This window comes from Ambystoma mexicanum, chromosome 2q, assembly GCF_040938575.1.
Source record: "Ambystoma mexicanum isolate Mex_15411 chromosome 2q, UKY_AmexF1_1, whole genome shotgun sequence".
Taxonomy (NCBI): Eukaryota; Metazoa; Chordata; class Amphibia; order Caudata; family Ambystomatidae; genus Ambystoma; species Ambystoma mexicanum.
In genome coordinates, this window is record NC_090924.1 from 868,250,166 (window position 1) to 868,268,298 (window position 18,133).

The 18,133-nt window shown below is 43.7% G+C and overlaps 1 protein-coding gene across 1 annotated transcript in view; it reads left to right on the forward strand.

Moving 5' to 3' along the window:
• ODAD2 (outer dynein arm docking complex subunit 2) overlaps positions 1–18,133 on the forward strand; it is a 1,183,909-nt gene that overhangs the window by 337,209 nt on the left and 828,567 nt on the right. Inside the window, exon 7 of the mRNA XM_069648108.1 lies at positions 240–356. Coding sequence (XP_069504209.1) covers positions 240–356 — 117 coding nt within the window. The remainder of the gene's footprint in view (positions 1–239; positions 357–18,133) is intronic.

Below are 18,133 nucleotides of genomic sequence, written 5' to 3' on the forward strand. Positions count from 1 at the left end.
TGAAGCATAGAAGCTTCTAGCCTCTTCCAATGCAGCAACAGTTGTGTGGACTCGTGTTTAGCTTGTCTGTGAACACTTCAGATCTTTAATATTACTGCTAAGTAACAATCGATTTTATAACTGCAAAGAATCTTGCTGAATTCGTTAAATATAGTTGATATGTTGGAATCACGTTAACCACTATGTGCATCATAACAAGACTACACATCTGTTATTAATTTTAAAATATTGCTTTTAAGGGTAGACAAAAGGAGAAAGATGAAATCAACTATGAGCGAAAAGGTGAAATTTATAAAGATCTCATGACATTGCTGAAAGAGAAATCACCAAGATTTGCAGAAAATCTCGCAAAACAGGTACATTTTATTTCACATGGAGTTTGTGTAGCCAGTGAGCATTATATGAAAACATTCACAATGTTTTGCATCAAAATAGCTCAGTATTTTTAAACGTTTTATTGCTGGTTTTGAGACGCATCTGCTCACCTCACGATTGCCTCATGGTTGCAAAATGGGAAAATGGTCCCTGCTCTCTGATGAGATGTGGTAATTCACACACAATTAGTGTTGCTACCAGGCAAATCTCATCACATTATCCAATCCCCACGGCCTCTTTCCTGGAGATCCATAACTGCAGTGGAGATCTACCAGGCCACACGACCTGTAAGAAGAAAGGTAATGGAGCATTTGCTGCTATCCTAGATAAATGAGGGTATGAATGTACCACTTACCTTCCCTCTCATATCTATTGTATGTGTTAAGGAGGATTTGATGCAAAATGTCGATTCACATAGATAGGTCCTAGCTGCTAGGACCTTCACTATCATGGAGACACTCCATGATATTTTTTATGATCAGTGTGGCTTTTTGTGAAAATAACCTACTTTTTTACAAAACATCAACATTAGGATTCACATGTTTCATTTGTTTGTAATGTCAACGAACCGTCCTTCACTTTCAAATAATAATTTTATTTAAACATAGCCATATAAATCAGGCTCAATAACTGTGCGACATTGTACCTAATTGTGTAATCTTTGCACTTTTATTGCCCAATAATAAATTTAAAACAAACACATAAAACATTCCTTCATAAATATCATTCACATTAGCTTGCCTCTGCAATGGAATTCAAATAAGACACAGTGTCTGTCATTTGAGGTAACTTTCTTGAAAATGCAACGCACCTCGCAGTTAATTGGATAAACACATCTTTTAGAACAAAATCACAGCTACACTATGACAGTAAGATATTTTCAAACTGCTCTTTTTCTGAGAAATGTAACTCTTTTTTCAACATAACCCATGGAGGCAGCGCCAGCCAACCAGCAAGCTCCCAGTACTTGCTTAATTAGTGAGTGCAAGCCTGCCTTCCAATCTCGCTAACTAGTGACTCTTCCCGCTCCTCAGCTCTGCCACTCCCTACTGTCCCAACCAAGTCCTGATTATTAAGTTCTTCTTGCTCCAAAAGTCTTCCAATTGGACTTTGACCAACAGTTCAACTAGATGACAAGTCTCTCCAATTGCAGCAAGGAGTTCAACACAACTTCTTATTGGAAACAAAAACCCTTTCACAATTCATCTATTGCAACAACAATGTTTTGTCAGGATGATTCCACAACAGTTCATAAAATACATTAGGGGTGTTGCCTGCCAGGACTAAAATCTCCTAACACTACTACAAGTACTTCTGTGGTAAAGTTTACTTCAAACAGTTTTATAAAGCCGTTTGACTTTCAACAACATCGGTATTGACTACTTCTTCTAAGAAGACATGATGCATATTGGTGCTGTTTGCTCCATTTTTGTGATTGCCCCATGCAATGCAGGTTATGCTCCTCTCCTCCTGAATGCTTTCAATCTTGAGGGCTGCTCTCATGCCACTCTTGCTTCCCACTCTTGCATCAACCAAATGCAGCTAATGGCTTTCAATCATAGTTGCTCTTCTTTGGTTCAGACAATGCTTGTTTAGGTCTTTTTCAATGATTGCCTCTTTCTCATTCTGTCAACAGGGTTTATAATCAGCTCGCCTCTGAATTGCCCTCTCTTGGCTTTGGCAATGATGGTTATTGTTAACTTCTTTTAGTATTGCCTTCGGTTGGCTTTGAAAATGACTATGCCCTTGATAAGTACAATCATAATCTTCTTGTCTGTTCACAATGTTCTTATTCTTTCACTTTAACTCCCATCATTTATGGCCAGCGGGCGTTTACGGAGTGTACCAGGGTTACCCAATAATGGTGAACTCAGTGGTTGCTGCATATGTGTCTGCTCGCTCCGCTGCCGCAGTGCCTTCTGCTTCCTCCACCTCCTTCTGCACTGCAAACTGCTTAGTTTCACTTCTTTCGGCCAGTACCGGTCGGGATAGGAGCTTTCCTTGCAACAGGAACACTCCGGTGCTCGCCTGCCACCGGAGCACGACTTACAATGGGGAAGCTTTTCACAATAACTCTTCCCGCCGTGCAACCTCTGCATTCACAGCCATTAAAGCTTGCGACTCCTCTTTTCTTCTTCTGCTGCCACTGCAATGTGGAGTCTCTGCAGGCCCTGCACCATCTACTTCTAATGGCCTGTACGTGAGGGAGTCCCACTCAGGTGTGGGTTATTAGAACAACTAGACTGTACCTTGCAGTATAGTGCCTCTGAATCCCTCTCTATCGTCCCAGTACTCTGGGCATTGTGGGACTTGAAGTCCCAAATGTTCAAATTACGTGTTCCTTTCACAGTTTCAATTTTACAGTAGGCCATTAAGATTGTAGTGTCTCTGGGAAAGTTAGTGAAGGGGGTTCCCATTCCTCCTGACTTGATTCCTCCTCCCCATGTGATCCTCCCACAGAACACCACTCCCAGGCTCAGGATCAGGAAGTGTCTGCCTTTGCCTGGCCACCCTCCAGCCTCTTTTCCTTTGCAGGATCCCTCCAGCCTCTTTTCCTTTGCAGATGGGGAGCAGGTGGAAGTCGATCTTGGTCACCTGGCCTAAGCCCCGCCCACCTGGTGCCTTCCTGGTTGCTGCTCTTTTTCCCCACTTAGCAAGCCCCACCCAACTGGTGCCTTCCTGGTTGCCGCTCTTTTTCCCTACTTAAGGAGCCCTCCAGCCTCATTTCCTTTGCAGATGGGGAGCAGGTGCAAGTGGATCTTGGTCACCTGGCCTAAGCCCCGCCCACCTGGTGCCTTCCTGGTTGCTGCTCTTTTTCCCCACTTAGCAAGCCCCACCCAACTGGTGCCTTCCTGGTTGCCGCTCTTTTTCCCTACTTAAGGAGCCCTCCAGCCTCATTTCCTTTGCAGATGGGGAGCAGGTGCAAGTGGATCTTGGTCACCTGGCCTAAGCCCCGCCCACCTGGTGCCTTCCTGGTTGCCGCTCTTTTACCCTACATAAGGAGCCCTCCAGCCTCTTTTTCTTTGCAGATGGGGAGCAGGTGCAAGTGGATTGAGGTCACCTGGCCTAAGCACCACCCACCTTCTTAGCCCTGCCTCTTCCTTCCTGCTCTTAACTCTTAGATCAAGGGCATCTTTTGCCCGGGCATCCGAAGCGAAGGGCAGACAAGGAAAAGGGCAATTCCTGTTTGCACCTGTTTGGACCAGAAAGATTCAGGGCCGAACCCACGCTCAGACAGCAGGTAAGCATATGTTTACTCCCTCTGTCCCCACAGGCCATCCTCACCACCCTGGTCCCCCGTGATGTTCCCTTGTGCCCCCCCTTCTTGCACACAGGTGTTGCCCGTTTTGCTTGATTATTCTACCCTAATCCCCCTTACCCCAGCCTACTTCTGCAGGAGTCTGTCCTGATACATTCCGGTTTCACCATCACCGTCTTGTGGCCAATGATGGATTTGACTTTTATGGACTTCATTGATTCACGGTGCGTCACCCTTTTTCATGGTGGCCCTGAATCATGCTGTTCCCATCTTCATCTTGTATCCTGGATTGCAACATTATGTGTTACTACTGACTTCTGCGATTGTGTTCGCTCTCCCCTCTTGCTTCTCCACTCTTTTTGACTGCTTACTCTCTGTTCTCTCCTCCTCTCCCTTTCTCCCTTTTCCTATCTCCTCCCCTTACTTTCTTCTATGTACTTACTCTTTCAGAATTGTACCTGGACCTAGTATGATAGCAAGCTCGTCTGTCTCCTCCCCTCTCCCCTTACTTGCTTTTTTCCTTCCCTACCCCTCCAGCACTATCTGAAATGTTGTCAGGCCTAGTACGATAGTCGCTTGTTTTGTTCCTCCCCTCCCTTTCTGCACCCCTTTCCCTCACCTTTTCTTTTCTCTGGCTCTACCAGAAATGTCATCAGGCTTAGTACGGTAGTCGCCTGTCTGTTTCCATTTCCTTCCCACGTTCCCCCTCCCTTCCTTATCTAGGTCTTAGCTCTTGCACTATCTGAAATGTTGTCAGGCCGAGTATAATAGTTAATTTGACATCTTTACCGTTCATGGCCTGTAAGAATGTCGTATTTTCATTTGTTTCCTTCCTTGCCTTGAAGGGCTTTGATACACATTGTGTATCGGCGCTATATAAATAAACTATCATATCTTATCATCATCATATCACATGAGAAGGGTCCCAGGCCAGGTTTCCTAGGGGAATCATTTCCGAATCATCACGAGCACCACTGACAAGATACAGAGGCCCCCATTAGAAATCTCATAATTCTTATGAGGGCCTCTGTATGACATTTCTTGGAGAGGTCCTCTCAGATTTCTTGTGAGAACCTCTGTATGTTGTCAGTGGTACTGCACCTCTCCAAAAAATGCTGCTTCTATTATAAAAGTATCCAGAAAGGGAAACCTATCTGTAGCCCAATGGTGCCAGGAAATCAGCCCAAATATAACCCAACTCCCTCTGACTCCGAAAAGTAAGAGCACTACACAGCCCCAGCTTTGAAACTGACACACACACACACACACACTGACATGTTACAGTACTCCTGATTGGGAGAAAATAAGTTAAACAAGTCATTATTGGATGACACCGGCATAAAGAAACAAGAAATACCATTTAGTGTGTTGGCAGATTATGTCACAGCATTTCCAGTTATCATGCCAACCACAAAGTCTGCTTTCTGTCCCCCTTTTACACTATCTCTATTCTCTGCAGCAACGGTGTCAGCAATATTTTAGTGGGCTGCCAAAACCAAAAATGAAGAACAAAATGCATGCAATGCAAAGAGAAAATGCACGTATTGGAATGAGAATGAATCCCTTTTCTGTTTGCTTTGGAGCGAAGAAGGAGCAGGGTCGGGCGCTGACAGGGGGCCATGATACCAGGCGGTAGGTACGTTTGTTATTTTTTCATCTGCAAGAGACAGTAGGGAGTGGCAGAGCTGGGGAGCGGGAAGTCACTAGTTAGCGAGATTGGAAGGCAGGCTTGCACTCACTAATTAAGCAAGTACTGGGAGCTTGCTGGTTGGCTGGCGCTGCCTCCATGGGTTGTGTTGAAAAAAGAGTTACATTTCTCAGAAAAAGAGCAGCTTGAAAATATCTTACTGTCATAGTGTAGCTGTGATTTTGTTCTAAAAGATGTGTTTATCCAATTAACTGCGAGGTGCGTTGCATTTTCAAGAAAGTTACCTCAAATGACATACACTGTGTCTTATTTGAATTCCATTGCAGAGGCAAGCTAATGTGAATGATATTTATGAAGGAATGTTTTATGTGTTTGTTTTAAATTTATTATTGGGCAATAAAAGTGCAAAGATTACACAATTAGGTACAATGTCGCACAGTTATTGAGCCTGATTTATATGGCTATGTTTATATAAAATTATTATTTGAAAGTGAAGGACGGTTCGTTGACATTACAAACAAATGAAACATGTGAATCCTAATGTTGATGTTTTGTAAAAAAAATAGGTTATTTTCACAACAAGCCACACTGATCATAAAAAATATCATGGAGTGTCTCCATGATAGTGAAGGTCCTAGCAGCTAGGACCTATCTATTAGAATCGACAAAACTGAACTTTTCCATTTTGTACTGTTGATTGAAAATCCTGCTTTGAATTTGGGGAAGGGGATCCCTCCCAAGTTACACGGAGAAACAGTTATTAGGTTTATGTTGGACATAACTTATTTCTGCTAAATTTGAATCGCCATATATTCCCTTTATGAGTTCATTGTATGTATCAGTGTGAGGGACAGATTCCTTTTGTTAGAGTGTTTCCTTTATTGTATTTTGATAGGCATGGAAATCCTCTTCAGGTTAAGGATAGTGAGGTGTTTGTCAAACCCTCTTGAGTTAATAAAATAGCATATTACGAAAAACCTTTACCAAGTTCACATTCACATTATGACCCCTCACATACTGCACCTCTCCAATAAAATAATGCTTGAAATGCTCATATCCCAGGGTTTTCATATCTGCCTTACCTTTTCATTGCTGGAAACATGTTTGTGCTCTGAGTGTGTTGTGTACCTCGTTCCAGCTTTTCAATCTCCTTTGGAGAATGGAAATTAAAAATACCATCAAAGGGTCATGAATGACCTGGATATATATTGTGCATTCCCCTGCTCCAATCGAAAACATGATTCAGGCATTTCAAAGCATGTCCTGTTTCTGAATTTGGGATGCACTTTGAAATGGGTAGTAATGCTTTTTGTCCTACTGCTTTGTGCAATTGCATAAAATGTGGGAAAAATTGAAACAGAATGTGTGCATCTATGACTATGAAGAAATGTCAGATTGCTTTTGAGGACATCTGCACTTGAGCGAATATGAATCCCATCAAGAGCAAAACTATACTACAGGATAACTACAAACAGGCTGCAGTTACACATTCAACCAACAGATTTACTCCCCACTTGCGCTGTTGCTCCTTTCAGCCTTTGCCTTTGCAATGTCCCACCTCCCCCTTTGTGCTGTCCTGCCTCCCCATCTCCCATTTGCGCTGCCACTTCTTCCTTGAAATGTTGTATAACGTTCCTGTGTACTGTTGCTGACCTGGCTTTCGACGACTGGATTTCTTTATTCTGCCACAGTCTTCATCCCCCCTGGCACTGCCCGTCATCCCCTACAATTCTCTCTCATGCTGTCATTTCTTCTTCCCTGTCATGCCATTCTGATTCATCATTTATCATGTAGCATGGAGGGACTCATTCCGTCCCTCCATGCTACATGATAAATGCAAAAATCAAATAAAAACACCAAGACTAATGGCATTGCCAATACTTGTTTTGTGAAGGAAGCGATACCATGGACCAAGTTCTTAATTCAAATTGGATCATTGATAAGTATGTGCATGGGTATAATTCAGGGATTTATTTGGGATTCATGAAGCGCTTATCAGTATTTGACTTTATCAATCAGAATAAATTGTGGGTCACCATGCGATATTTAGAAATACCTTCCTCGTTGTTTCGACCCCTAATCGAAACGCATAGTGGTCTTTAAGCAAGAGTTCGCCATGGTCAGAGCGGGGAGCTAAAGTCCAAATGTCCTTCTATAGTTTGGGAAAGGCTGGGTTGTGGTCTGGCCCCACTGTGTTTTAGTTTTTATGGAAAGTCACGATTTGCAAACTTAAGTACACTGACAGCTGATACACGAAGAATGGGTGGATAAAAATATGTCGCCTGACATATACACAAACTATGTTGCTTAAATAAAGGCCTGCATACCTGTGAGAAAGTATGAGGAGTACACAAATAAGTGGGAATTCAAGCTAAACGTGTCTCGTCAAGCTTGGAATCCTTGGTTGCATATTTCCTACTTCAGTAAAGAAAAATAGGTGTGTTTTTTAATCCATCCAACCTGCTTTGGATGTTTTCTGTTCCCATCCAATGGGATGTCCAGTATTGAGTTCCACACTCTAAGGCCATGTTCAGATTCTAACTGCACATCATGCTGGAAGGAGTTTTCACACCTTTCTCCGAGGAGAAATATTGCCTACCGAATTCTATGGGCTGAATTGCTCTGCAAAGGAATCCTTTTCTGTCAGATAAGTGTTTGTCTTTACCATGTCACACACACAGGGCAGGTCAATGAAGTCCTTATTTGGGCTTGCTCTACTTGTGGTCTAAAGAACGTGCATGAAAGGGATAAGCCTGAAAACTGCTTGTACCCTAATCATATTTTTGAAACTTGTGATATATTTCCAGGATTCAGTGCCAGGACGATGGGGGATATATACAGGCACCTGGTTTGTTAGCTCAATGAGGGCAAGTACCTTCATTTGGAGGCATAATCCTCTAGGAGTGTGGCAACCATTGGATCTAGAAAGAAGACCTCATCTAGCCATAAAGGGTCTAAGTCTGGACACAAACCCCATGGATCAGAAAAAAGGGTCAATTTACCCCTGTGACAAAAGGATAAGAATCCCACCAACACCATGGTGCATCGTTGATGAGCGAGTCATCTATTAAAGCCACTGCAAAATCTCAAATGGCCGCCGTGTCAAAGATGGACCTGTCGACTAGAATAACATCACAAAACCTGTTGAGGGAAAAATCAAAGGACCCGGCGCCGGCCTTGTTGTTGATGTCTGAGAAACACCAATTATTGACAACCGCATCATTGACACAACACTTAGGACTGTCAATGATGGGTCCATCAAAGATGGGAAGAACCATCAAGGAAAAAGACCTGAAGATCATCGTCGCCACTGTCGCTGGAAGAACTAGTGAGGTCAAAGGACCAATCAAGGTCATCCTTATCCAAGTCGTCGTCGACTGGGTCGTCTGCAATGCTGAGACCATTTGAAGGAAAGTCGTCCACAGTGCCAAAATAAAAAACAATAAACCCATATAGGCAAGCAGAACCACCCGTGACGATGCAATCTGCTAAAACTCAAGTACAGGAACCATCTGCACCATAGCCATCCTCATCGACTCAGAGTTGAAAGCACATCAGGGGTTTTCCCAATGTTTTCAGATTGTGATGAATCTGGAAAAATACCCGACAACATCAGCCAACCCTAGACTATCCTCCATCTACAAAGGCCAGCATCTCAAGTCTCAGTGCCTCATATGCTGATGCTGCCACAAGTGCCAACACTTGAAATGCCAGCAGCTCAGATGCTGATACCAGATTGAGGCATCCAACTACAAAAGCTGATGTTAATGCAGGTGCTACTTCCTTGCAGACTCTGGTCTCAGAGCTCAACGGGCACATACCAATGCTGCAGAAACCTCAGCCGGTGCCAGTAACAGCCTCACAACTCATAAGAGGCAAGCGGTCAGGCTCCTACCCACCTGCCACCGAGCACGGAAACATGAACATATTCAGAGACTATGTCTATGGCATAATTGTAAAGTTAAACCCTACAAACTGCCTCTGCATCCATTTACTTGTTTTACCGCTGCAGTGCAGTTTTGGACCAATCTAATTTCATGTTCCATTCCGGGGTTTGGGTTAAACCAGCCGATGCATTCTGACACATGTATGTTGTCCAAGAGGCAGAGGGCTGGAGGAGGCATACTCAGTACATTAGTTTGCAGCAAGCTACTAAGAGCTGGAGAGATCCTGATTGCATTCACCTGTTCCAAGCTACTGCAGGTTAGGCTGCGGAGAGCTGCCGGGACCTCAATTACAATCCAATGCTGCAATCTGCTGAAGCCTGGACTGGGCTTGATTGAACACAGCTGCCCGAGGCTGCAATCAGCTCCACCCTGTTGGGCTGTGGCCTGGGAGGGCTTTTGTACAGAAGCAGTTGTTCGGTCAAATGTTTCCACTGGGAGTTCATGCTTCTGTACTCCTGTGACCAGTTTTTGTCTTTTGAATCCTGATTGTTGTTGCTACTTTGAAACACCCCTTTCAGTCTGCCTGTTTTTTTAACCTTTCCTTGATTTCCAGCTTCGGAAACCTTATCCTATTTTGCTGTTAAAGACATTCAGATATCTTTTCGGACTTTCTGTAAACAGTGTTTTCTGTAAGCATTACTGCTTTACAGACTTGTCCTGTTTCTGCTTACCTTTTGTCTCTTTCAAATGGATTGTGTCCCTCCACGTATTCCTCATCTTTGATATACTCTGATATCCTGCTTGCAGCTCTGAACCTTTTTTCAGCAGAGGGGGCTGTGTGTCGTTGTCGACCTTGTGTCCCTCGAGAGCCTCCATCCTCCTTGAGTATGACGTTGATTCTGGTATATATGGCACAAACCGCTCCCGTTGCCTCAGTTCTGTTCTTCCGCACAGCTGCTCGAAGCGGTTCTTCGCCTACAGAAATTATTTACTGCCTAGTTATGAGTATCATTACAAAATGACTATACATAACAGGAAGACAGGTTTTAAGAAAAGTGCTGAGTGTTCGGCTAAGATGTCCATAACCGATCCTCATCGAGCATGTCTCTGGTTCATGGGGGTGGGTCACATCGAAGATTGTGACTCGTGCCAGTCTATGACTGGAAAAGCGTTAAAGGAGAGGAAGAGGAAACTTGCTTTGGGCAAACCATCCCAGGTTCGTCCTCGGTGACCCCCAAAAATATTTAATCTGAAGATAGCCCAAGAGGGAGATCTCTGCACCGGGTCAAGAGGCACGGTAAAAGTTAAAAGCTTTCGAGATCTCAGCAACCTCTTCGTCATCTTCGAGGAGATCAAATAAAAGGAATCATCACTCCAGATAATTCTCTACGGATTCCTCGCCTAAAGGGAAATGGGTAAGATTTCCTAAAAAGGGGGCTAGTCAAGTGGAACTGGAAAAGTTCTGATGGCAGATGTTGAAGGTGTTTGAGAAGGCAGCGAAGCCAGCACCTTAGTTGAAGTCATTAGAGACTCCTGACCCCATCTTGCGAAAACCCGCCAGGGTGTCGTCTTTGAAAACCACTGACCGTGTGCCCGAGGGCCCGGACAGTAGGTCGAAGGATTTGAAGGCATCTTGTGCACCTCTCATGGCCTCAGTGCCTCAAAGGGATCCTCCTTCTCCGACCCATTCGTCGGTCGAGTCTATCAATGCCAAAACAGTCAGGGTCGAAGCCTTCAAGGACTTTTCAAAGTCTGTCAAAGGTTTTTAAACCTCAGGGGAAAAGAGACTTTTTTAAATCCATGGCCACTATTTATGAGTTAGAGGGGGAGGAAGAAAGCCCTATTTACAGTTTTGGTAGGGAATATGGCACTCCTGGTGTTCCAGAGGAGCTGATATTCCAGGAATCCAAAATGAAAGACTGCGCAGACACCCTGCAGGATGCCAGTGGTCTAGACATCTCTCCAGAGGTTGATTCTGGCACTCCTGGTTCAGGTCATCATGAAGCATCTTATAAATCAGTAATGGCAGGTTATTGAATACCTTGAATGGGGTAGATCATCTGTTGAATATGAACAGGGTGGCCTTACGGATATGTTGGTATACGGCACCTCCTAAGGACACAGTCCTTCCCTTCCATACAGCAGTGAAGAATAGGGTACTAGAGAACTGGAAAAATCCTGATACCATCCCTGCAGTACACAAGGATTTCACAAAGAATACAGACACTCATTAGCTTATCCAGAGTTTCTTTCAAAACATCAACACAAAGCCTTGTTGTGCAAGCAGCCACTGCTGCATCTAAGGGAGTAGCCTATCCCACAGACGCTCCAGACAGGGAGGATAAAAGGCTTGATGCCATGGGAAAGAAGGTTTTCTATGCAGGGAGTATGTCACTGAAAGCAGCAAATGCAACTTGGGCTATAGCGAAGTTCACCGACACTTTGTGGGAGGTGATAGCCATGGCATCTGAAAACATCCCAGAGTGTCAAGAAAGGGATAGTTTTATGGGCAATTTTTAGGACGGAAAAGATGCTATGTGCCAATCATTGCAGTCAGGGCTAGACACTGCAGATTGTATTAGCCGTTCTATGGCTGCTCATACAGTGCTTAGACGATTTGTCTGGCTTTGTAAATCAGGGTTTGCTTCTGACGTGCATTCCAGATGATTGGATATGCAGTTTGAAGGGTCTTACTTGTTTCGATGTAAAGCAGACAAAAGTCTTGAAAAGTTGCAGTCGACTAAGGCAGCAGCAAAATCTTTGAGTCAAGTCATTAGGCTGCCACAACAAGGTCGAACAGCTCCATCTTCTGCTCACAGATGGAGAAATCGTTCATTTCGTTACTATTCCTCAGATACCAGAGGAAGAGGTCAATTTAACCAGAGGGGACAGAGAAGGCAACCTTGAGGCGGTCAAGGATGTACAGGCAGAGGTATCCACTGCCTTGCCTTCTGCACCAACTGGTGCCACAAAACCACTTTGAAAACTTTAATAATTTGACAATGGTGGGAGACAGATTATCCCAGCATTTGAAAGAATGGCGAAGTATTACAACAGCTGCTTGGGCACTACAGACAGTCGCCCATGGTTACTGCCGCCCTTTTCTAAAGAGACCACCAGACTGTACCCTAGAAGGACAGTCCTTAAAAGGACTAGATCCACCCCTCCTACAGGAAGTTCAGACACTGTTGGAGAAGGGTGCAATCAAACAGGTATATGCAGCGGAAAGAAATCAAGGCTGGTACTCTCCTTATTTTCTGATCACGAAAAAGGACAGAGGGTTGTGACCAATCTTGGACTTGAGATGCTTGAACAAGTTCCTCCGGAAGGACAAGTTCAATATGATCACTCTCTCGCAGATCCTCCAGGCCCTTCAGCTCCCGGATTGGATGGTGTCATTGGATTCTCAGGATGCTTATTTTCATGTGCCAATTCATCTCAAGCACATGAAATAACTGTGATTTGCCGTTGGCAGTTCTCACTATCAGTTTTGAGTTCTGCCATTCGGTCTGACCTCCGCCACAAGGGTTTTCCCCAAGCTGATGGCGGTGGTAGCAGCACATCTACAGAGGGGGGGGCTTCACATGAACCCCTGCTTGGACGATTGGCTGATCAGGCCCGTTCACCCGAACAGGCTCTGTAGCATCTATTCAGCACCTGTCATTCTCTCCACAAGCTGGGCTTTTCCCTCAAGTTCAAGAAGTCCCACCTGACACCTTCCCTGAAGCTGCAATTCATTGGAGCAGTCCTGGGCTCTTCCTCTGAAAAAGCATTGCCACCCGAGGTGAGGGGTATCCACATAGCGCAGATGGTAAACAAATTTCTCAAAGTGCCTCAAATATTCCAGCCTTTGATTTTTCTGAGGTTGCTCCGTCTCATGGCATCCTGCATTTTTCTGGTGCCAGAGGCCCGTCTGTGAATGAGGTCTCTTCATTGGGCCATCAGGACTCAGTGGTCACAGTTTGCCGGCAGGATGACGGATCTGGTACGGATCTCGAACAGGGTCGCGCAGGATCTCCTTTGGTGGTCCGTCAAGGAGAATGTGTTGAAGGGGGAACCCTTTTGACAACCATGCCCGGAGATTACGGTAGTGACAGATGCCTCTGTATGCTGTTGGGGAGGTCAACAATCAGCGGACACTAGTCTCTTTTTTTTTTATTGTGCATTTAGCCAAACTCATTTGACTTTTTACACATTCAACAGCATGTAAAAACAATCATAAGAAATAAAACAACAACATACATCATAATTACAATAAAATTATCAATGTACATGAAAAAGTAAAGGATAAAAAAAATAAAAAGGGAAGAAGAGAGATGATACAATGATTCAATGAACTGTACTATGTTCGCTACAAACCAGCTATCGTCAAGTACATTCCCTTATCTTCCACGAAAGGTAAAACCTAAATCATTCACCATCAACTTCCAATTATCTACTCGGCTGTCACTTTTTGTCGTGAGATTTAGGAGCCTCACAATATGTACCACTTCTATTGTTAGGAACACTTTGTTACCTGAAACAAGTCTTTCCCAGAATGTGAGGGATTCTAACGTGTCGATATTATGGACAAATCGTCTTAATCTCAAGACCCTCAAGGCCCGAGTTCCCGGACAATCAATCATCAAATGTTTGATTGTATGCTTAGCCTCCAAATCAGAACCTTGACAGATATCCAACGGAAAGGTTATCCTGTCTCTCACGTGCCGAATTTTCAAGGTTGGCAATATATTCAACCTTAATCTGAGAAAGTCCGTCCTTAGATTTGGGTCTGGTGACCATCTTAAATAGGTGGGTAGTGAGGGTCTGGATTTATTAAAGAGTGACCAGGAGGCGGACAGCTTTAATGCTCTCATTTGCTTAATGGTTCGAATCCAATCGCCTTCTTTAATTTTTCCCTTAGATTTTACGGGATTATACATCAAGGTATCAATGTCTGAGTCCATGTTTGACAGAATCCCTGTTACTCTCCCCCCTAAAAGATTCAGAAAGCCATTTGTTTGTGCCTGAGCTGGCATATCCTCATAGTGAGATAGAGGGGGCGGATCGAGAATACGTCTATAGGTGGAAACCCACATTCATTCCATCCATGCTAAGAGAGATGTCTACCCCTTTCAAAGCGAATTGAAACCATCGGGACTGAATTGGGTAGATTAAGCGTTCTTTTCTATATTTTGGACTCCAATTTATCCCAATATATAATTTTTGGACTCCAATTCCAAAACTCACAGGTTTACATTCAAGACCGAAAAGCAGAGAAGGCACAACTTTTCTAACATAATATTTTATAAGGGGGAGAGAGAGAACTTACAATTTTTCTGGGGATTTTCACCATCTGGGATCCCAGATTCGGAATCTTAACATCCAAATTATGTAAGGAAGACATTTTAGTTGGGTGAGCACAAATCCTCGTACCCAAATAAGTGCTTTCATTTGATATAGGGACCACTTCATTATTCAGCCACCATATAAATGGTTTAACCGTCTTCTGTGATTTTTGGAAAATTACAATGTTATATTTCAGAGGGTTGATTGACAGTTGATTCACTTTTGCATACTCTGCCAGAGCGCTTAGAAGATGCTGAAGGCCGACTTGCGTGTAATCAAAGATGGCAATATCGCCTGCGTAACAGATCCACAGAATTTTAGTTATTCCCAATTTAGGGCTGGCCAAGAGTAGATTTTGGAACCATTCAAAAAGGTCAGCAAGAAAGAGATTAAATAATAAAGGGGCCACAAGACAGCCTTGACGCACACCTCGGTTATCTTGATTTTTCTCGATAGATTCCCGCATTTAGATAGTCTGACCCAAAGAGTCGAGTTGTGGTGTAATTCAATTATTATTGCCAGCAGACTATCAGGCAAGCCCCAAGCCTTCAGCTTTCTCCACAAAGGATCTCTATGAATTGTATCAAAGGCCTTGGTTAAATAAACCCAGGATCCAAACAGAGGCTTCCCACTTTCATGAAGCAGCTAGCCGTGATACAAGTCACAACTAAACCATTAAGGGAGGTGGAGAGGCCCGTCCTAAATCCCATCTGGAATTTGGAAATAATATCATTCTGTTTGGCCCAGCCTTCTACGTCTCTTAACACGAGACCAGCAAAAATGTTGCTGTCCGCATCCAACAAAGATATTGGCCGGTATTTAGAGGCAGCCAGAATGTCACCTTGGTTGTAAATCGGCACGATAATCGAACTTTTATAAGATTCCGGGATGGTTTTGGATTTGATTATGCGATCAAAAAGGCCTTTCAGTACTCTCGACCAGACAATTTAATTCGATTGTAATATGGCATTCGTGAGACCATTAGGTCTCGCTGCTCGCGACACTGAGGATTTTGAGATTAAGTTCTCTATTTCCCCCCTTGAGGAGTTGAGGACCCATGGTACAGGCAAATTTAATCTGGGTTCTGTGCGATCAGGGGAGGCATATACTTTTTTTAAATGATCAACCCATACTTGTTCCTGGATTATCGCATCCTGTGATTGATTACCCTTTTGACTCAGCATTGACTGCATGTTTCTAGAGTTTTTGCAAATAACTGCCTTTAGAATTTCCTCTCCATCTTTCTGTAGTCTCAGGGCCCTATAAGTTCTGATCCAATTCCTATATGAGTTGTTAAATTTCTTTTATCGAGATACTACGTTGAATTTCATTGTATTCATTTTATCTTTTCACGAGTCTGAGCAATTTTCATCTCTCCCTCTTTCTCTCAAGAATTTGTCAATCAAAGTAATGTCTATGGGGGGGCCTGGGCTTCGTGGAGCCAGTAGATGGGGGATTAAGATTCCAACGCAGTTCCACAAAAGTATCATGAGCGAACTGCTGGGACAATTCCCGCTCTGAAAAATTATTAACAAAGTTCTCAAAATTATTGTTCAGAGTGCAACCCCCGTGACTGAATCTTACTAGTCTATTGCCTGCTGAATTGAGAGTTAATTTCTGAGATGAGAAACAGAGACCCTGCTTCCCACCCACCACAAAAGAAGCCTCTGAGAGCTCATGTTCGCTCCGTCCACCCTCCTTAATTATGAAGTTATTACATTTCTCAAATAAACCCCCAGAGACAAATACATAATCGATCGTCGAACAAAGAGGGCCCTTCCTCCAGGTAGGGGCAGCAGGAATATCCCCATCCACATTTCCCTTCAGTACCCTCAAATCCCAATCCTGCATGAACTGACGCCATACACGGCCATCCCGGAACTTTTTATCTGCCCCACCTCCCCATCATTATGGGGGAATCAAGGCAGTACGAGTTCAGATCCCCCATGATGAGCATCTCATCCAAGGGGTACTGGGCCGTTGCCCTAGTAAGCATATCCCCTACATTTTGAACAAATAACATGAGAGATGACTCCACAGGGTTCCAGTAGATAATACTGACAGCCAACCCTGAGAATCAGCTGTGGACTTCATTCCCGCTCTAACTATCATGATACCCATTAGCTCATTAGAAAACAGGAGTGAGTTAGCAAAAGTCGCATTTCTCGACACAATACAAAGACCTCCCACCGGGTGCCCCACAATTCCACCAGCAGCTAACTTGTGATACGAGGAGAAACCATCAATGTCAAAGGCAGATTTAACCCAGGTTTCCGCCAAAAAAATAAATCAAAAGAACCAAACACATAGCTTTTCATGGGATCATTGAGGGAAGAAGTGAAACCCCTCGAATTCCAGGATAATGTTTTTACATGTAGGTTGGTTAGAGGCTCTTCTCAGCCAGACCAAGTTTCAAAAAGATCTGAGCAACCAGTTCAGGGATGAGGTCTAAGGCTGATGATGTTGTTGGAACCGCCTTAACCTTCTCCTACAGAGCTGTTAAGGCAGTAGATACAGGCAATAGAACAGGCGATGGATCTTTTAACACACATAGTTCTGTCGATATCACAAAGCCCCTCTTAGACCATTCAGGCAAGGCCCCTAGTATGGACTCATAACCCAATCTAGATGTCAATACCAATTCTGCAGTATCAGTGTTTGGTGCCTGTGGAAAAACAACTTGCTGAATATCAGCTGTGGAAAGGTATTTCAAGGCAGGGATGTTTCTCATCTCGGCCAAAATTACTGAACAATTCAAAGGCATTTTGGTATTGACATTCACTGTAGTGCGCAATAAAAATAGAGATAGCCCTTGCTCTGGAGTTCTCTCCTCACTGGGGTTTTGCTTGGCGGCAATTGTTTTCTGTTTTTTACTGAAGAAGTCACCCTTTTCCACACCTCTTTGCCCCATCTTCCTACATGCAGCAGATTTTAGACTACGAGATCCAAGAAGATTTCGAAAAAAGTGATTTGTGCTGCCTGAAAGAGATTATTTTTTAGACTCCGAGCTACCTTTAGCTTTTATTTTGGGTACCTCCACAGGTTCAGCACGATTTACTGCAAGAGAGGGCTGTTGTAGTTTATGCTTCTATTTTTTTTTCGTCTTTCCATTAGACTTCTTTCCAGCAATTGATTTGTGTTTATAACTCAGTATAGTGGGTGGAGGCTCCAGCGGATCTTCCACAGCTTGGGCAGCCGTCTCTGAGTCCACCACTTGGGCCAGTCTGATAAATTCTTCAATAGTAGATATAGATAGGGGAGTACCCTCAAAATTCATATTCCCTTGCACATTAGGTGGAACCTCAAAACAACTGCAACGAGCCCCACGAGCACGAGTATCTGTTTCTTCACTGATTTTCACGTGGAGTGAAGCCATCTCCACTCTGGCACCCTCCCACTGAACAGCCAAATGGTCTATTTTCGCATCCTGGTTTGCTGATAAAAGACGGAAATCCACCAAGGACTCTTTTGTAAAGTAATTTACTGCAGACGTCAGCGCTACCAGAGGAATTTCGTTCAGTTTCATGGTCCTTATTAATCTCCAATAGAGATCCAGATTGAATATGGACCTCTGGTTTTAGGATTTCAAAAACCATAACCAACAATCCTATCACAAAATTTAGAGCGATCACTGAT